Here is a 20000-nt window from a genome sequence, read left to right as displayed (position 1 = left end):
CACACATCCCATACACAATACACACACATTACACACGTCCCATACACATTACACAATACACACGTCACATACACAAAACAGTCTCAATAACCAATAATCAATGATCTCAATAACCCTAAAACAGAATATCCTCTGGTGAAACCACCCATTTTAACAAAGACAGAGTCACTGAGGTTCAGTCTAATCGGGAGTCACTCTGGTTCAGTCTAATCGGGAGTCACTCTGGTTCAGTCTAATCAGGAGTCACTCTGGTTCAGTCTAATCGGGGGTCACTCTGGTTCAGTCTAATCGGGAGTCACTCTGGTTCAGTCTAATCGGGAGTCACTCTGGTTCAGTCTAATCGCTAGTCACTCTGGTTCAGTCTAATCTGGAGTCACTCTGGTTCAGTCTAATCGGGAGTCACTCTGGTTCAGTCTAATCGGGAGTCACTCTGGTTCAGTCTAATCAGGAGTCACTCTGGTTCAGTCTAATCAGGAGTCACTCTGGTTCAGTCTAATCGGGGTCACTCTGGTTCAGTCTAATCGGGGGTCACTCTGGTTCAGTCTAATCGGGAGTCACTCTGGTTCAGTCTAATCGGGAGTCACTCTGGTTCAGTCTAATCGCTAGTCACTCTGGTTCAGTCTAATCTGGAGTCACTCTGGTTCAGTCTAATCGGGAGTCACTCTGGTTCAGTCTAATCGGGAGTCACTCTGGTTCAGTCTAATCAGGAGTCACTCTGGTTCAGTCTAATCAGGAGTCACTCTGGTTCAGTCTAATCGGGGTCACTCTGGTTCAGTCTAATCGGGAGTCACTCTGGTTCAGTCTAATCAGGAGTCACTCTGGTTCAGTCTAATCGGGAGTCACTGAGGTTCAGTCTAATCGGGGGTCACTCTGGTTCAGTCTAATCGGGAGTCACTCTGGTTCAGTCTAATCGGGAGTCACTCTGGTTCAGTCTAATCAGGAGTCACTCTGGTTCCCGGAGGTGTCGGTGGTGTGAGGGTAACTGAACTGCGTTGCGGTTCTCCAGTGTGGTCTGAGCTCTGCTGTTGAGTTTGTTGGTCTGGAAGACGAGCAGCTGACCGCTGGAGCCCACGTAGCGGCCCTCCCGACTCGTCCTCTCCTTCACCTCCTGCAGACTGTCCTGCAGGACGGCCACCAGCTCCTCCCGTCGCTAGGCAACAGCAAAGTCAGGGGCAGGGCACTCATAGCGGAAGGTAAAAGACGGTGTTATGCAAGTGGTGAGAACCGTAACTATTTGTCTAAACTTTATTCTTCTAGTCGCTTTAGTTGTTGGTATAGAGGAGAAGCTATGGTTTAGGTGGATGACAGCCCAAGTTATGCCTCAATTGGTCAAGAGGACTGATTATGGTTCTAGTGGTTGAGAAGACTAGTTAGAGTTCTAGTGATTTAGCGGACGAGTTATGGTTCTAGTCTTTGGTAAAGGGAACTAGTTATGGTTCTAAAGGTTGGTTTACAAGAGTAGTTATGGTTCTAGTGGCTCAGAGGACTAGTTATGGTTCAAGTGGATTAGAGAACTAGTTTTGTGTCTAGCGGTTGTTTAGCAGGAATAGTCATGGTTCTGGTGGGTGGTTTAGAAGACTAGCAATGGTTCTAATTGTTGCTTCAGGTTACTAGTTATAGTTTAATGGTTCTAGTTTATAGGACTATTAATGGATAAAGTGGTTTAAAATACTAATGATGGTTATAATGGTTAAGGGTACTAGCTATGATTCTAGTTGTCATGATGAGTAGTGGTTGTGGTCGAAAAGACTGGATATGGATGTAGTGGTTTAAAAAGGTTGGGTGATGGTTCGAGGGTACTAGTTCTGTTTCTCGTGGTTGGTTTAGAGGACCAGTTGTTGTTCGATTGGTTGGTGCAGAAAATTAGTTATGGTTCTCGTAGTTGATATAGAGGACTAGTTATGGTTCTAGTGGTAGGTATAGAGGCCTTGTTATGGTTCTAGTGGTTGGTTTGGAGGACTAGTTATGGTTCTAGTGGTTGGTATAGAGGACTACTTATGGTTCTAGTGGTTGGTTTAGAGAGGACTTAGTAATGGTTCTTGTGGTTGACATAGAGGACTAGTTATGGTTCTAATGGGAGTAGTTAACTAGCTAACCTGGAGGTCCAGGCTGCCTTGTTGGTGGACGTTCTGCAGATGTTTCTGCAGCTGGTCTGTCCTCCTGAAACCATCCTCTGCTCTGAGAAGCAGAACAAAGCGCCTTGTTGACATAATCGTAGCATAATCCAGATGCATATCTATGATTGGTTGATCGAATTAGAGGAAAACATATGTTTGGAGCACAGCATCTGTTTACCTGGTGATGACGTCATGGAGGGCAGCTCGGCCAGCTGCCTCTTCCTGCACATCCTGGAGAAGACTGCAGTACAACTGTCTCGCTCTCAGCTCAGACACCGCTCTGCCTATCACCTCTCTCACATATTGCCTACACACACACACACACACACACACACACACACACACACACACACACACACACACACACACACACACACACACACACACACACACACACACACACACACACACACACACACACACTCCTGTTCAACGGCTTTCTCAGATACTACCAGCAGAAGGACAGACGGACTGACAGCCACACAGAGAGAGAGGGGACCTCACACACCTGTCTCGGTCCATCTTATCCAGGTGGTCCTCTTGCCACTCCCCCTGCTTCTGATTGGTCCTCGGCTCCACCTGCCAGAGAACAAGACACCCTGATTCACATACCAGATATTACATAAACATTGTATTCAATGTTTATGTTTCTCAACGATATTTTGTTGAGAAACATTGATAAGTAGGTATAGTACAGGTCTGTGGGTTGTTTCACATGGTCAAGTTACTCACCATGATGTGACTGAGCACGGCGAGCTGGTCAGCTGAGTCCTCCAACACCACACACACGCCAAGCACCTGGGACCACCTCATCCTGCTGAACCGCACACACACACACACACACACACACACAGTCACACACACACATACACACAAATACACGCACACACACACACACACACGCACGCACACACACACACACACACACACAAACACACACACGCACACACACGCACACCGACACGCACACACACACACACACACACACACACACACACACACACACACACACACACACACACACACACACACACACACACACACACACGCACACCTTTTAAGTGCTGTGTCTAAGTTTATAAACCAGAACCCTTCATGGTTTTTTGAGACATGAACTACAGAGCAGTAACCAGTAGGTTTATGAACCTGAGTTCTTCCTGGTTTGCAATAAATTAGGACCATGGAAGAGAGGCTGAAGACGTTATAGGTACAGTGGTAGGCATAAGTTTAGGCACCCATGCTAAAGTTGACCAAAAAGAGGAATAAAAAAATCATAATTAAGCCTTAATTAAACAAATGAGGAAAAATCCAACCTTTAAGGATACCAATTTGCTTTGTGAATGAATAATGTATCGTAAATAAATAAATGTCCCTCAATTAAATACAGGGTGCATAAGCATAGACACCCCTATGTTAAAGTCCCATAATGGCAGGCAGATTATTTTTTTAAAAGCCAGTTATTTCATGGATCAAGGATACTATGCATCCTCATTAAGTTCCCTTTGGAATTAAAATAGCCCCACATAATCACATACTCTTCACAATACCTAGAGATTGGCATGGTTTTATTTCAGTTAGCCTATTAGCTGGTTCGATTTGCATTGAGAAATCATTAGGCTATCATTAGGCCCTTAATGAGCTCACCCGTTATGATATGGTTGAGGCTGTCTCTCACTCACTGCACACCTTCTCCATTCTTGAGTGACAGGCAGATTCTAGGATCTTAGATATTTTTTCTTTCAAAACGGCGTATTAAAATTATCATACATCTCAATACCAGCTTCTGTTGTTAGGACGTCGTTTTTTAAAGTCAGACAATTGGTTATTCAACAGATATTCACGCTCCGAATAACAGCAATCTAAAGCGGGAAAAAAAACAGATCACGGTATATTTTAATTTTATAATTTATTAAAAATACACTTTGCGGACACCGAGGTTATGGGTCGTGGACCACCAGGGGCCTGGACACCCCAATTTGAGAACTGCTGGTAAATAGTTACGCATATTTTATGTATCTGCAGTAATGTACATATGTATTTGCACATTTTCATATGCAATGTTTAGTTGCCGTACATAGATGCATTGGTCTCTATTTGTACCCTTACCCTACTCTTAAACAATTTCAATAAAGTCATATTTTTTGTAAATTATGAGAACATAACATTTATATGAATAATAATACAATACATCACAACTTACTTGCGTCTTTCAATCGATCGTTAAACTAAAAGATTACAATCTAAACAAAAGAATACATTTAATAGATAGGATACTTTGCGATATCCTCATGTAAACTCCCTCCACTGATCTTACTGTTTGCGTAGATCACTATGGAAACGGAACACAGTTTCGGCGTAAATCTTATAACACCAAGATAATAACGGAAACACACAATAATACAATCATTTGGTAAAAAATATATAAAGGTTGAATTGCTACTGGTTTGATTTCACATTTTAGTTTTAATGTCATTTGTGATCAGGCGCCTCTGCGGCTGCCCATCATGTCAACAATAATTTCCCAGCGTTCCTAGCGTGCTTCCTTTTCCTCCATTTTTCGCTCCGTGAAGGTAAGCGAGCTAAAACTCGCAGTCAAAAATATCCCAATATTTCCTTGTCCTGATCACGTTCATTGCCCATATATCTCCTCCATGAACTAGATATATCTCCGATGGCTATTGATCGTAGATTGGTGTTTGTCGCGCTAAGGATGTTTTAGATATTGATAGGATGGTGCTCGGTGGCTTAGCCTGACTGGTCCCATTCTCACATACCGTGACAAAAGTAGAAGCCCCCCTTTACCACATGAGTCTCTTCTGGTCTACTTTGTATATTGGAGTAGTTGTCTCTACCGCTGGCTGCGTTCTCTCTAAAAACGGACGTACATGCATTTCTAAGGCAGCGGAGTAAGGCAGCGAAGTCTCAGGCTTCAGAGCTATAACTAAGGCATCAATGCAATTGTAGCATAGTTAAATGCTAATCAAACTAGTGAGCTAACTAATGTCCGCTGACGTGTGTGTTTCTTGTTGTTCTTTAGGTAAACCTCGCGCGGAGAAAAGTCACGATGCCAGGAAGGTGGGTCCCGGCTGTCTTGATCAACTCTTTGATTGGTTCAGAAGGCGCTGTCTGGATGTGACTAACGGATCCTCATGTTTTTTTAGACTGTGGAGTAAGGCCATCTTTGCGGGCTACAAGCGTGGTCTGAGGAACCAGAGGGAGCACACTGCATTGCTGAGGGTGGAGGGGGTTAACACCCGCACCGAGGTGGACTTCTACCTGGGCAAGCGCTGCGCATATGTCTACAAGGCAAAGAAGTAAGTCCCTTCTCCTAGACCTAACCTGTACTGTAACAGGACTGCAGTGCCATGATCGTAGTGTTGAAACTCTCACATGTCCATAATGGCTTAACCATCTATAATGTATTACCTGGTGTGCAGAGCAAATGAGCATCTTTGGTACTGAATGTAAAAAAACAAAAACATTTGACGTGTGTTTTTTTTAGTTGAAGTGAGCACTGCATAGTGATGAGTCTAGTGAGTGGTTCACCTTTTTGAGTATATTAACATCTGATTGAGGTGTAGCCCTATGATGGGCCAACCACTGCTACTTGTCTTCTGCATCAACTGAGGCATGTAGTTGTGAAGTACCTAATGAATGAGCACTGTCATCCACTTGTTTAATCTGCAAGGGAACACAATCAGTGTTACGAGTGATTAGGTGTCAATTGTACGATTCTTAAATCGAGGGGTACGGGCGGGCCAGCATTTTATATTAATCGCGTTCAAATCACCATTGACTACAGACATGTATAAGCGATAAACTACGAACTTGTTGAAAGCTTATACATTTCAATTTGTCCGACATGCGACGGCTATATTGTGAAATTAGTCTTTTGACTGCACCTCAGTATGAGACACTAGCGTTGAGACGGCTCCCGCTCATATCTTGCCTACTGCAGCATTCATTCAAGGCAATGTTCTGCTGGGTTTGGGTCTGACCCTGGTTCTAGGAGTCTGAACCTGGAGGAGTCTGACCATGGTTGTGTTTTAATTCCAGGAAGACTGTGACCCCTGGCGGTAAGCCCAACAAGACCCGTGTCATCTGGGGAAAGGTGACTCGTGCCCATGGAAACAGCGGCATGGTTCGTGCCAAGTTCCGCAACAACCTCCCAGCCAGGGCCATGGGACACAGGATCAGAGTGGTGAGTTAGCCCTTGGCGTCTAGACAAGACTCACAGGGTGTTGGTTGGACCTAGACTGGCTTTGTTCGTATGTTACCTGTGTGACGAGAAGTCCATGTTGGACCAGAGGTAGTGTGCTAGCAGGCTGCAAATGAATCTAGGCGTGCATGTTGTCGCTTGAGTAGATGACCCGCTTCAGACCATCTGAAAACATTCTTGTGTGCTTGGTGCAGAAATAAAGCCTGGAGAACATCCTGATCGCGTGACCTCACATCGTTTTCATATGCGGATCATTCTTGAACTTTTGCGGCCAAGATTAATTTCTTCCAAAAAGTATTCGGTGCAAATCACCACCTGTTGAGGTCAAATGCAGGTCACCGCTTGCAAAACAGAAATTACGTCTCCCGAAGCAATCAGCCGTAACGGTAACATTAGAGTAAACTTGGAGTAATTGCAGAAACGGTTTCGGTGTAAGATAAGTTGATTCACCGTACACGTTATGTTGGCATAAGTTTTGTTACACTGATTGGCAGAGTTTGTCTGTTAAGGCAGGTATTCCCGCCCATCGCTCACTGGGCAGGTAGAGCTCCATACTGATCCATGTAGGGAAACCAAATGAGGGAACACGTTATCTGGATGGTCTCTAGGCTGGCAGAATTAGGGAGGTTCTGAAGTTAAAGGTGCATTGTTTAATTTTGTGACATCTAGCAGGACGGACTTGCCATTAATGTAATGCATTCATAAGTGTTTTAATCCAATGAAAATGAGTCGTATAGATGTGTCCTCCTTCCTGCTAGTCGCCACTAAATCAAGCACTTTATTTTGTGAAAGTAGTACATTGTAGGGGTGCCTTGTAAATGTTAAACATTCTGTTGATCAATGTTTTTAATCTGATTTGTGTTTTTTCTTTTTTCAGATGATGTACCCCTCCCGAATCTGAGCTGCTCCTTTGTTGTTGTAAATACAATAAAAAAATCTGGTCCCAATCTGGTCTGATCCACTCTTTAAACCTATAAAATACTGTTTTGCATCCTTGTTAATATGAACCATCATGTGTTTCCTAATAAAATATATTGGGATAGTAGATTACCTTTTAATAATATGGGGACTGGTGTTAATTAAACAATTTTGGGGAATGACCAGCAGAATGTGGTGGTTCAAATTTGGATTTAACTTCCTTATTTTAACCAATGTGTGTACGCTGCTTATCCAGTCCCGTACAATTGGGCAGTTTAACAGACTTTAACATAGATATTTTGCTTAGTTGGACATCCGTTGTCTTGATAATATGCAGAATAGTTTATTTGATAGCAGGGCAGTCTTGGGTAATGATAAATTAAGCAATTTGCAAGAAAACATGGTTGCTGTTGGGTCGGGCTTCAAGTAACCGCTCCAGAAACATGTACTCACCGGTAGAATCATAAACGGGCCATCCATCGATTCGACCCGAAACACTATTGCAAACCATTTTGTAGTACATGACACAATTCATTTTGATATGACATACAGCTGTTAAAACACTTTATTCCAAAGTTCCAGAAAAAAGCTTTTCTCTAAATATTTTTTTGTAATCCCAACTCAGCTGGGGCTACTTGGGAGACATGTCGGGTTGCTCATCCCATTGTGTATTGGGCGGACACGCCAGGAGTTTCCTAATCTGGCAGGACAGTATGTTGGCTTCTGGCCCTTGACTGAAGCAGGAGAAAAGGCAGGCAACCATGTCCCCCTTGAGGGTCCCTGACACTTGTCTTACAGGCCCTGGGGCGTGGGGACTTAAGCTCTTCAACAAATGGTGTTAGGTCTTCAAAGACGAGCCTCATCAGTTCATCTACACCGACTGTCACATAATGCATTCAAATGTTCTCTGGTTTTAAACAAAGTACTTATCTAAATCCCCTTGTACATCTAAGTCCCCATAATTATTTACAATATTTGATTGCACCGGCCTAGACAGCTCGACTATAGATACGATGTAAACGTATGTTCACACATCCACACAATGTCCTTGTATTACAGCCCCGGCCGTAGATTTCAGGAACAACTAAACTGTTTGGTAGTTGGAGAACAGCCTTGTCATAGCAGAACCAAGTAAAAGGCCTTAAATAATGCTATGTAACTTGGTTTAGGACATAACATTACAGCTTGTATAGATAAGATATTTGTATAAAAAAATAACACTCAAGTAAAGAGAAAAAACAAAGTATAATATGACCACCTTAACTGATTGATTAAATAAATGTGCAACTGAACAATTGTGCATACTGGGAAGACTTTTTATGCAAATTTTAGCAGTCAGTGTTCAGTAAATGCATAACATTTATTGATAAACATGTCTATAACATTAGGATATAATATAGTGTAGGTTAGGCCTATATAAAAGACGGATTCCGTTTGAAGATGGTGACCTTAGCCACATTGCCCACCAGATGACGCCAGAGTAGTATCGTCTTAAACTGTACACCTATATAATCGTTATTTATTACAACTTTTTGTTGTGCACCAAAGAATTACAAACGGATATTCGTTGAAATCCTCCATAAATTGGTAACATTATCGGACCTTTGAAAAGTTATTCATAATCTTACTCATAATCTTCTATGTTCATTCAGAAAAAGACATATTGGACTATTCAAGAAATATTACTAAACAATTAGAAACAGGGAGTAAACAAATTAATATACATGAGATGAATTGTGCAATTAAATCTTAATTCGGTTAGTCAGTAGTCCAAATATATCCAGGTTGATCTTAAATGTATAATAAAATAATTTTCTTTTAATATTCTCAAAAGTCAGAAAATTAACAAGAATAGAGCAGGGTTTACAACTCTGCTCTAAGAATGAACAGAGAGGCATTGTGTGTGCTAATGATAATCATATAATTATTCGTATGATTTTGATTATATTATAGCTGTCCTCTGCTTCATTGAGAACCATAGACAACATTTAGGATGATACGCAATGTATTTAATTCCAACATATTGCAATTATAAATCAAACATTCCTGGTAGGATTTTATTAATTTACAGAACATCAAATTGATTAATAGGCGTATTATATTTCGATAAAAAAAAGAAACTTCATTGCTGTCATTCATAAGTAGGCCTAGTAGTGACCCTCTGTGTGTGTGTGTGTGTGTGTGTGTGTGTGTGTGTGTGTGTGTGTGTGTGTGTGTGTGTGTGTGTGTGTGTGTGTGTGTGTGTGTGTGTGTGTGTGTGTGTGTGTGTGTGTGTGTGTGTGTGTGTGTGTGTGGTTGCAGGATTGCCATAAAACAACGGACTGGGCTGGAGTGCTGGGTTAGGATTACGGTCCTCGGTTCGAGGGGCAGGGTTAGGGTTTTGGCCCCCGGTTGAAGGGGCAGGGCCCCCGGCCAGAAACTTCCCCGGCGATCTCCATGTTACTAGGCGACTTCCTGTCACCACTTCCTGTTCGGTTGCACTGCTGACTTTCTGCATGTTTTGAATAGTTGACGTGAAGCTTTATGTTGAGACCTTTAAAGTTCCCAAATGTGTCCTGTACCAGCGACCCGCCTGGAGCGGCTTTAGCTCCGATGGGCTTCACTTAGCAGACACTCCTAATGAACTACTTGAAGTTTGTGTGCTAAGGCTAGCGGCTAATTAGCCCTGCTAATCGGATTGCTATACTTTTTACTGGGTTTGTTTATATTCTCGATCTGGTTGTGTTATGGTCGAGTGCGCGGGACTATCCATTCACCCAGGTCTGGTCCGTACTACAGCCGACCCGGTACCAGGCCTTTAGCCTCTGGGTTAAAGGGCTACTAGGGTCGAGATTAGCCCGACGACCCCCGTGTGTCCAGATGTAGGTGATTTTGGACGGACCCACCGATATCATGGCAGACCCACACCCACCAACCAGTACCAGCCTTTGCTGCTGCCGCAAACCGCTGCCGGTTCCTGGGCGACCCGGAGCCGATGCTGCCCGGGCCAGGCGCCCCCACCCCGGCTCCGCCAGGTGTCCACTTGTCGACGTCGCGTCGGCGTCCAACTTCCAGAGCTTCCAGCTGAACCACTTCCACCTCGACCTGCGGCTTAACTTCACACTGAAGGAGATGACGGGCTGGCTGGTGTTGGATCTAGTCCCCATCCAGCCGGGCATTGACACTTTAGTCCTGGACACACACCCGTCGCTGCTCATCCACTCTATCGACTGCAAAATGCCCGGCTCGACGCAGCTCGACCGACCGGTTTCTCTCACGTACCGGGTCGACCCCTTCACAGACTACGGGTCCTCTCTGAACATCAGCTTGCCTGGTGTGGTGGTCCAGCGGGCGAAGGGCTTTCAGATCACTCTCCGCTTCACCACCACCGATGGTCCGGCGGTAGGTTCAGTGTGTGAGGGTGTTGGTATTGTTACATGGGTATATTGTGTTATGTATATTCTATACGAGATGTAGGTTGAATGTTTATATACTAGACATGTTGTGTGTGTATATATACACACTATACAGTATACACACAATATAGGTTGTGAAGTATATATATATACTAGGGGTGTGTGTGTGTGTGTGTGTGTGTGTGTGTGTGTGTGTGTGTGTGTGTGTGTGTGTGTGTGTGTGTGTGTGTGTGTGTGTGTGTGTGTGTGTGTGTGTGTGTGTGTGTGTGTACTATATGTGTGTGAATAAACTATATACAAATATCTAAATAAAATGTGTGTATACTTTGTGTCCCAGACGTGGTGGTTGGATGCTCCCCTGACTTGCGGTCAGTCCCAACCTCTGGTCTTCACCCTGGGCCACTCGGTCTCCAACAGGTCCTTCTTCCCCTGCTTCGACACTCCAGCCGTGAAGAGCACCTACTCTGCTACCGTCCGCGTGAGTTACCTGCACCCTGTAGCACCCTGCAGCATCTAGCGCAGTACGGGTCGCCTGACCACAGTGACATCACCACTAGGGCTTAAAGATTTGGGGAATTAATCGAATTGCCATTATATTGACCATTATTGCAATTTAATATGCGATTTCTTTTGAATTTATTAAGTTCCTTGTGTTCTGTATTATTCACTAAAAAGCAATAAATCATTCTTTAGTTTGACCAACACAACATTTGAAGCAGTCAAGTCAACATATAACTGCTCTTTCCTTTAGGCCAGGCCGATGTGTTGAGATGAATTGATATTATTGAATTGTAAAATAAAAATAAATATAAACCTTACTGATCTCCAGTCAGTAACGGTTACAAATCACAAATCGTAGCCTTTGCGATTTGCATATCGCGTTCTATCACATCGCGATTTCGATTCGAATCGGATGAATCGTTCAGCCCTAATCACCGCGCTGTGTGTCCGTAGGTTCCTGAGGGCGTGATGGTGCTGATGAGTGCCACCCGGAGCTCCTACTCCAAGCCGGACCGGGTCTTCCACTTCTCCATGCAGTACCCGGTGCCGGCCTACTTGGTAGCCCTGGTGGCCGGTGAGCTGAAGCATGTCGACGTGGGCCCCCGGTGAGAGACGCCAGAAGTCACGCCTCCTTCTACTTCCGGCTGGGGGGGAGAACCTGTCGCTTGCCTCACTTATCCATCCCGGTCTCCATTTGTTTGATTTTAGGTTTTATTTGAATAGGGTCGGATACAAAGACATAGATAAGTGTGAAGCAGTCATCTGATGTATGCGTCAAAGTGTTTTTAGCTAAAGCTAATTCACGACACTTGTCCCCAGTGACACCATGTGTCCTATTAGATGAGCTTACCTAAGCTGCGTTCATGACTACATGGAGAGGTTTCTGCCTGTGTGAGCTGATGATACCTGAGATGCGTGTCGGACCCTTCACAGTTTTAGGAGGTTTTTACTATTTCAGTGAAGGTACGCAATAAACGGTTAAGTGTAAGCACTTATTGTGCTCACATGATGTACGTTGTACTTATTCATAGTACTTAATTGTAGTAGCTGCTACCACTGCTGTATACGGGGAATGGGTTAGCCTAGCGATTGTTAGTACTCTCACTTGATTCTATGAACATCTTTACTGTACCGACAGCAATATATTGTTTCACTTATGACAAATGTACTTACTGTAAGTCGCCTTGGATGAAAGCGTCTGCCAAATGCCCTTAATGTAAATGTAAGGTCAATTCCACCACAGTGCCCAAGGGCACGTTAGCATCATGTACGTCACAGGTGGTTCCGGCGTGTGAATATGCTCCCTGCTGTCTCGTCCTATCGGCCGACAGGAGCCGGGTGTGGGCGGAGCCTTGTCTGTTGTCGTGTGCCCTGAACAAGCTAGGGGGCAGCGTGGAGCGCTGGCTGGCCGTCGCTGAGGACCTGTTTGGGCCCTACCCCTGGGGAAGGTAAATCCACCGCCACACCTCCTCCTCCACTTCAACACCAAACCAAACCACCCTCACCACGCAACCAGCTCCCTAAGTGGTTCTACTGTGATCTGCCAACTACAGCCACAGTCAGCTACTAGTTCTACTGGAGGCTGCCCACTTAAACCGCAGTTTTCTACTGGTTCTACTGGGAGCTGGCTGCCCATGCATCCGGTCTTCCGTGCTACTACTTTATGAATAAGGGCTGCTCGTCCTGATCAATAATCAATCGAATGGATTGGCTAACGGGAGGGATGTCTCCCCAGGTATGACATCGTATTCCTGCCGCCCTCCTTCCCCATCGTTGCCATGGAGAACCCCTGCCTCACCTTCATCATCTCCTCCATCCTTGAGAGTCGGGACTTCCTGCTGATCGACGTCATCCATGAGATCTCCCACGGCTGGTTCGGGAACGCCGTCACCAACGCCACCTGGGAAGACATGTGGCTGAGCGAAGGCCTGGCCACCTACGCCCAGCGCCGCATCACGACCCTGGCCTACGGTATACAATACACGGAACACAATAATACGTCTAATGGTATTAAAAAAATGAATAAATATCTATATATATATATATATATCTATATATATATATCTATATATATCTATATATATATATATATATATATATATATATATATATATATATATATATATATATATATATATATATATATATATATATATATATATATATATATATATATATATATATACTTACTTTAATACTGCCAGACATATATATATATATATATATATATATATATAGATGGATATATATGTCTGGCAGTATTAAAGTCCAGAGATATTATTATTGTACATTTAGCAGTATTATATGACTGCATTACTACTGTTTCCCCAGGTGAGGCGTTCACCTGTCTAGAAACTAGGTTTCGATTGGACGCTCTGCACCGACAGCTCCGCCTCCTTGGGGATGACAGCCCCGTCAGCAAATTACAGGTCACCTTTGAACCAGGTGAGACGCATGCATACATACATGCATACATACATATATGCATATTAACTCAGTATTAACTCCTCTGTATGGTTGTACCTGTCTGTGTTCCAGGTGTGAACCCCAGCACTTTGATGAACCTCTTCACCTACGAGAAGGGCTTCTGTTTCGCCTCCTACCTCTGCAAGCTCTGCGGAGATGTCTCACGCTTCGATGCTTTCCTCAGGGTGAGTTCCACACTCGCATGTGTCCCACTCGTCCCTCCCACTCTGTAGACGCCTACCTGGCCAACGCACTCACCTGGGTATGTGTGTGTGTAGGCATATATCAGCCAGTTTAAGTTCAGCAGTGTGGTGGCTGAGGACCTGATAGAGCTCTTCTTGGACTTCTTCCCTGCCCTGAAGGAAGAGGGTGTGGCACATCGAGAAGGTAAGACCTGGGTCCCCACCATCAATTCGCCCAATCCGCATTCTACCTGTCACGCTGCCTCGGGTGTGTCTATGACGTCACTTCCTGTGTGTCGCCAGGTCTGGAGTTTGATCGCTGGCTGGGGGGGTTGGGGGCTCCCCTCTACGAGCCCGACCTATCGGCCGGCGCCGTCCTCACGCGACCCGTGCACCAGCTGTGTGACCTCTGGGCCGCCCCCGCCCCCGCCCCCGACGCCCTGGCAGCCTTGGACCTCTCCACCTGGACCTCCTTCCAGACCGTGCTCTTCCTGGACCACATGTTGGACCGCTGCCCTCTGCCCCACGGTACTGCAGTACTACTATAGTACTACCATAGTACTACTAGTACTACGACCAAAACTACTCTAGCACAACTGCTACTGCAGCAGTACTACTGTGGGGTTAAAGTACTATAGTGCCACCACTACTGTAATAAAATACTACTGTACTACGATGACTACTTCTAATCTAGTACAATACTAGTTCTGTAGTACTAGTAATACTGTATCTCTAATACTACTATCTACAAAACTGTCTGAGCGGGGCCTTATCCAGGCTGTATGCTATGTGTGTATATAATATATATAACTTGTATATAGAAGTGAGGGAGGGTCTCAGCGGGACTTACTGCAGGCTGTGTAAACAATGTAAATATAACGTATGTATGATATGTATAATGTATATGAGAATCAGAATCAGAATCTCTTGTCATTGCACAAAGTGCAACGAAATTGGGGTAGAGGCTCTCAAAATAAGTGCTTTTTAAAACAACTATTTATTGTTGTTTTTAAAAAATATATAGAATGTTAAAAATATATATTTTAAAATGTCAGCCAATTTTAAATATATAGGATTGATAGGGGGTGCCTGACTGGGACGTACTCCAGGCTGTGTAGACAATGTGAATATAACGTGTATATGATGTGTATGATGCGTATAGAGGTGATGGAGGGTCTCAGCGGGGCGTACTCCAGGCTGCTCGCCTCCCAGAGTGCCGAGGTCCAGATCCGATGGCTGCAGATGATCGTCAGGAGCAACTACCCCCCGGAGATACCAGCCGTCAGGAGCTTCCTGCACAAGCACGTCAGTACACACACGCATGCACAAAACATTCCTCTATGTACATGATGGAAGGATAACGGGGAAGAAACAAGACGAGTCATTTATGATAATTTATGGATGAGGGAGCAATGATGTATTGATTAAGTCATGAGAATATATTCAGAAGCTTGTGATGACGTATTATTAGCTCTTGATAATATATGAATTGGTTCATGATAATATATTGATTAGTTCATGAAATGTTCAGATTAATTGTACGATTGAATTGATTATTTGCTAATAATTGTGTTGATTTAGACGTCGAGGATGTACACGGTTCCGCTGTACGAAGACCTGGTGGCTGGGGTGATGAAGTGCATCGCCATGGAGACCTACAGCCAGACCCAGGGACGACTGCACCCTAACCTGCGACGCTCCCTGCAGCAAATCATCTTCCAGTCGCCCAACCCCGCCCCCTCTCCTCCTCCTAACCCCTCCCCCTTTCCCTTCCCTCCATCTAACCCGGGCCATTCTCCTCATCTTCCTCATTCTTACCCCTCCCCTCCTCTTCCTCCTTCGCAGCCCGCCCCCTCTCCTCTTCTTGCTTCTAACCCCAGGCCCTCCTCACCGCATCCTCCCTTGGAACCTAACACCAGCTCCTTCTCCCCCCCCCCTCCTCCTCCACAGTCGAACCCCTCCCTCCCTACTCCTCAAACGAACCGCAGTACCTCCTCCACCCCCTCTCCTCCACAGACGAACCCCTCCCTCCCTACTCCTCAAACGAACAGCAGTACCTCCTCCACCCCCTCTCCTCCACAGTCGAACCCCTCCCTCCCTACTCCTCAAACGAACAGCAGTACCTCCCCCACCCCCTCTCCTCCTCTTCCTCCTCCTCCCGCCAGCACCACTGCTGCCTTGATACTCTGGAAGGTGGACGTTTCTGCCTGAACATTGAGGCTCCGCCTACGTTGTATTTGCCCCGCCCCTTTTTGCCAGACGTTGCCTGGGGCGGAGTCTGGATGGGTGCTCCTGGCCGTGTTAAAGACCCTGACTGATTTTCTATGTGATCTTTTTCAATGTTTATTAACTGTGTGATATGCAATGCGCCCAAGTGTTACACTGGGACATCAGATTATAAAAACACCAGCTCACAATCACCAAGCGGCCTTCCAGCAAGCTTTATACTACAGTCACCATGCTACATGCTACATCAAACTTCCTACATGCAACTGTCTGCATGCTACATGCTACAGCCACCATGCTACTACATGCTCAAGGCACTAGGCTACATCCACCATGCTACAGGAAACATGCTACAGCCAATAGGCTACAGTCACCATTGTACATGCGACGTGATAAATTCAGCCAGCGACATTCTCCATGCTGCATCCATCATGCTACATCGATCATCCGACATGTCTTATCCTACAGTCATGGCTAGGACAGGCTGCAGAGAGGGTCTATGTCAGGGAACCAGAGGTAAAAAAAACAACACATTGCTAGCTCACTGCTTACACAATGCTATCTAGGGGCTAATGCATAGCTGGCACAGTGACACAGCAGCACTGTAATAACTATTCTGCAAATAGGTTCTTAAGACAAAATATTGATGTCAGTGTTGGACTAGGAGTGCTCGAGGATACACGGCCGGCCTGGAATATTCTGCAGCCATGAGTATTGAATTGATAAATTCACAAATAAAAAGGTCAGGTTAATAGATCCAATAGGAGCCACAGAAACGTCCATCTCTCAGTCTGACGTTCGGGTGACGTCATCGCAGGTGCGCCTCTGATGTCAACGTCATACCATGTCTGCCTCGGATGCCATCACGCCCCTCTTTAAAGGAGTCCTCCGAGTGACGTCATCGCAGGTGTGCCTATGACGACAACGTCATCCCAGGTCTGCCTCGGATGCCGTCACTGCCCTCTTTATAGGAAGAGCTATAATGTTCTTATTGCAGACAGCCCTTAATTCAATGACCAAAAGCACTTATTTTCATTAACTAGCTGGTTGAGATGTATTAAACTACCGGCTTGATATCTAACTAGCAGTTGATGTGTTTCAAGTAGCTGGTTCGTTTGGGTAACGGTGAAGACTAAATCACTCCCTGCGTGCGTGTGTGTGTGTGTGTGTTTGTGTGCTCGCGCGCCGCGACATTGATCATACGTTCTCTTAATGGATGAAACAAAAAATGAAATAAAATAACATCAACAACTGTTACCATAATAAGGGGTGGTTTTATATACTATCGTTTTTTTCCTAAACATAAATTAAATATTGATACAAACGTTTGGCCTGGAGGTGTTTTATTTTGAAATGTAGAGACCGGACGTGCGGTGTGGGTTGTTCCGGGGAGCTTGACACACTGGTCCAGATGATGATGGTGATGGAGAAGATGCAGACAAGATGGTGTTTGTTAATTGAACCTCGTTCTACTGAAATACAGAGTACATCTCAAATATAACCATACGGTTAGCCGCCGGTTTCTCTCAGACGGTAGCCGCTTGGAGTCTTGAGCAGGTAGGGACTGAGCAGCACACCGGGCCTCGGCCCTCCCCGTTCCCCCCGTGATGGGAGACACCCGTGTCATCTACCACCTGGACGGCCAGGAGACGCCCTACCTGGTCCGGCTCAGCGTACCCGCTGACCGCGTCACCCTCGGGGACTTCCGGAGCGCCATCAACAAGCCGAACTATAAGTTCTTCTTTAAGTCTGTGGACGTGGATTTCGGGTGAGTCCCTTGAATAAAGGGTACAATATAATACTTCTAATGAACGTGATTAGACGTGTATTGAATTGAACTGGAGGGTGTGTTGGGCTGTTCAGATTGATATCAAGCCTCTCCATTGTTTATTTCCGCTCATTGAGTAGTATTGATTAGATATGGTTTCGAAGGTTTTATTACAGACTGCTAGGTACGCCTACTGTCTGACCAACACAATTTTTGTGTGTTTGCGCGCGCCCGCGCGCCCCTGTATGCTTTCGTGTTTGCGCGTGTTTGTTTGTTGCGTCTGCTATCCTGCGTGTGTGTTTGCGTGCGTGGGTCTTTGTACGCGCCTGTGTGTGTGTGAATGTGTATGTGTATGTGCGCGTCTGTGTGTGTGTGTTCAGGGTGGTCAAAGAGGAGATTACCGATGACAACGCTAAACTGCCATGTTATAATGGCCGAGTTATATCCTGGGTAAGATATATGCACACACGCACGAATACATGCATACACAACGAACGCATACAGACAGCTTTACAACTCTCTGGGGACATCCTCGATTAGGTTAAACAAAAATGTTCTGAAGTGGAATCTCTGACTGTATGTCTGCCTTTCTGTCTGTCTTATGGTCTGTCTATCTGTCCGTCTGCCTGCCTGCCCACCTGCCTCTCTGTCTGCCTGTCTGTTTGTCCCTCTAGCTGGTTGCAGGTGATGGTGTTGAGCCGGAAGATCTGACTTCTGAAGCCCCGCCCACTCCCCCTCTGGCCCCGCCTCCCCTGGAGAGAACAGGCGGCCTTGGAGATTCCAGACCCCCCTCTTTCCAGTGTGTAACCCTGTTAGCAGTCAGCTCTGTGGCTAGTCACCTGTGGGAATGTTAGCAGTTACCTCTATGGCTAGTCCCCAGTGGGAGGGACGCTGTTAGCTCTATGGCTAGTCCCCAGTGGGAGCGACGCTGTTAGCTCTATGGCTAGTCCCCAGTGGGAGCGACGCTGTTAGCTCTATGGCTAGTCCCCAGTGGGAGCGACGCTGTTAGCTCTATGGCTAGTCCCCAGTGGGAGCGACGCTGTTAGCTCTATGGCTAGTCCCCAGTGGGAGCGACGCTGTTAGCTCTATGGCTAGTCCCCAGTGGGAGCGACGCTGTTAGCTCTATGGCTAGTCCCCAGTGGGAGCGACGCTGTCAGCTCTATGGCTAGTCTCCAGTGGGAGCGACCCTGTTAGCTCTATGGCTAGTCCCCAGTGAGAGCGACGCTGTTAGCTCTATGGCTAGGCCCCAGTGGGAGCGACGCTGTTAGCTCTATGGCTAGTCCCCAGTGGGAGCGACGCGGTTAGCTCTATGGCTAGTCCCCAGTGTGAATGTGCGTGGATGGGCCGGCTCGGAGGTGGGGTCAAGGCGTGCCCGACCCTCCTCCGAGTGGGCTGCGGTGACGTGACGACGTCAGACCTGGTGGCTGTTGAGAGCGAGAAATTGTTGCCTCTCAAATTGTATTAATATAGACCTATAACAATGCAATACACCTTATTGTGTCTGATACGCATCACCGTGCACACAGAGTATGGCTAGACAACAGCTTGATTTGTTAATTTGTTCGTTCGTATAAATATGAGCCTCCTTAATAACCTAAGCCTAAACCTAACCGCTGTGGTTTTAGTTTGACAATATTCGTTTCCAAAACCAAATAACACCTTGAAATACTGCAGATTTGGTCTTGGACTAAAGACAAAAAATATTTCACACTATTAGATTGCTGATAACAATATTTTTTCCCAATACAATACCTGTGACTTGGACGAACCACGTATAGCCGGGCCAGGATAGAAGGGTGGAAAACCCCCTGTGACTGCTCCTGAGTGTAAATGTTAAGTAAGGCCATGTTATTGAAAGTAAGGCCATGTTGTGATGTGACCTCAGTGCTTCTGCCGGGAACCATGAGGCGGGTGAACGGGGCGAGAGACCATCAGGGAGAGAGGATCTCGAGAGAGAGGGAAAGAGAGAGAGGCGGTTGGAGAGGGAGAAGGATCAGCAGAGAGATGGGAAGAGAGAGAGGCTGCGACCGAGAGATGGTAAGATACACTCTGTCTCCTGCTATGTTCCCCTCTGTTCCCCTATGTTCTCCTATGTTTCCTCTATGTTCTCCTACGTTCCCCTATGTTCTCCTACGTTCCCCTACGTTCTCCTATGTTCCCCTATGTTCTCCTACGTTCCCCTATGTTCTCCTATGTTCCCCTATGTTC

The 20000-nt window shown here is 45.7% G+C and overlaps 4 protein-coding genes across 7 annotated transcripts in view; 3 read left to right on the top strand and 1 right to left on the bottom strand.

Annotated features, from left to right (window-relative positions):
- iqcg (IQ motif containing G) overlaps window positions 1–4538 on the bottom strand; it is a 6371-nt gene extending 1833 nt beyond the window's left edge. The window contains exons 1-7 of one of the 2 annotated variants that reach the window (XM_060074471.1): window positions 4318–4538; window positions 3762–3813; window positions 2850–2934; window positions 2626–2696; window positions 2296–2424; window positions 2097–2178; window positions 989–1150 (exon numbers count right to left, since the gene is read on the bottom strand). In XM_060074471.1, coding sequence (XP_059930454.1) covers window positions 989–1150; window positions 2097–2178; window positions 2296–2424; window positions 2626–2696; window positions 2850–2930 — 525 coding nt within the window. In that variant the 5' untranslated portion in view covers window positions 2931–2934; window positions 3762–3813; window positions 4318–4538. The remainder of the gene's footprint in view (window positions 1–988; window positions 1151–2096; window positions 2179–2295; window positions 2425–2625; window positions 2697–2849; window positions 2935–3761; window positions 3814–4317) is intronic. The other variant, XM_060074470.1, reaches the window with a different exon arrangement.
- A 39-nt stretch (window positions 4539–4577) lies between these two features.
- On the top strand, window positions 4578–7283 carry rpl35a (ribosomal protein L35a). 2 transcript variants are annotated; one of them, XM_060074472.1, is made up of 5 exons: window positions 4578–4687; window positions 5155–5192; window positions 5279–5431; window positions 6174–6318; window positions 7214–7283. In XM_060074472.1, the coding sequence occupies exons 2-5, from the start codon at window positions 5182–5184 to the stop codon at window positions 7235–7237; spliced, it is 333 nt and encodes a 110-aa protein (XP_059930455.1). In that variant the 5' UTR covers window positions 4578–4687; window positions 5155–5181; the 3' UTR covers window positions 7238–7283. The 2 variants fall into 2 exon arrangements, with proteins under 2 accessions (XP_059930455.1, XP_059930456.1); XM_060074473.1 differs by lacking the exon at window positions 4578–4687 and adding an exon at window positions 4695–5023.
- A 2124-nt stretch (window positions 7284–9407) lies between these two features.
- On the top strand, window positions 9408–16222 carry rnpepl1 (arginyl aminopeptidase like 1). The gene is made up of 11 exons (XM_060074469.1): window positions 9408–10635; window positions 10987–11127; window positions 11604–11755; window positions 12482–12598; window positions 12886–13121; window positions 13482–13595; window positions 13689–13801; window positions 13895–14003; window positions 14102–14326; window positions 14961–15103; window positions 15380–16222. Exons 1-11 carry the CDS (start codon window positions 10147–10149, stop codon window positions 16007–16009), a joined length of 2469 nt encoding a protein of 822 aa, XP_059930452.1. The 5' UTR covers window positions 9408–10146; the 3' UTR covers window positions 16010–16222.
- Window positions 16223–17399: 1177 nt separating this feature from the next.
- Window positions 17400–20000, top strand: part of LOC132474922 (segment polarity protein dishevelled homolog DVL-3) — a 10901-nt gene continuing 8300 nt past the window's right edge. Inside the window, exons 1-4 of one of the 2 annotated variants that reach the window (XM_060075844.1) lie at window positions 17400–17792; window positions 18173–18242; window positions 18467–18591; window positions 19678–19829. In XM_060075844.1, coding sequence (XP_059931827.1) covers window positions 17632–17792; window positions 18173–18242; window positions 18467–18591; window positions 19678–19829 — 508 coding nt within the window. In that variant the 5' untranslated portion in view covers window positions 17400–17631. The remainder of the gene's footprint in view (window positions 17793–18172; window positions 18243–18466; window positions 18592–19677; window positions 19830–20000) is intronic. The other variant, XM_060075845.1, reaches the window with a different exon arrangement.

Source organism: Gadus macrocephalus, chromosome 16, assembly GCF_031168955.1.
Source record: "Gadus macrocephalus chromosome 16, ASM3116895v1".
NCBI classification, from domain to species: Eukaryota; Metazoa; Chordata; class Actinopteri; order Gadiformes; family Gadidae; genus Gadus; species Gadus macrocephalus.
This window is presented reverse-complemented; position numbering and strand designations above follow the sequence as displayed.

Bases quoted from the DNA above. Each gene is read 5' to 3' on its own strand.
- rpl35a (XM_060074472.1), top strand. The intron at 5,432-6,173 runs GTAAGTCCCTTC...TTTTAATTCCAG, and splicing joins TATGTCTACAAGGCAAAGAA to GAAGACTGTGACCCCTGGCG. The intron at 6,319-7,213 runs GTGAGTTAGCCC...TTCTTTTTTCAG, and splicing joins TGGGACACAGGATCAGAGTG to ATGATGTACCCCTCCCGAAT.
- rnpepl1 (XM_060074469.1), top strand. From the start codon at position 10,147: ATGGCAGACCCACACCCACCAACCAGTACCAGCCTTTGCTGCTGCCGC. The intron at 10,636-10,986 runs GTAGGTTCAGTG...TTTGTGTCCCAG, and splicing joins CCACCACCGATGGTCCGGCG to ACGTGGTGGTTGGATGCTCC. The intron at 12,599-12,885 runs GTAAATCCACCG...ATGTCTCCCCAG, and splicing joins GGGCCCTACCCCTGGGGAAG to GTATGACATCGTATTCCTGC.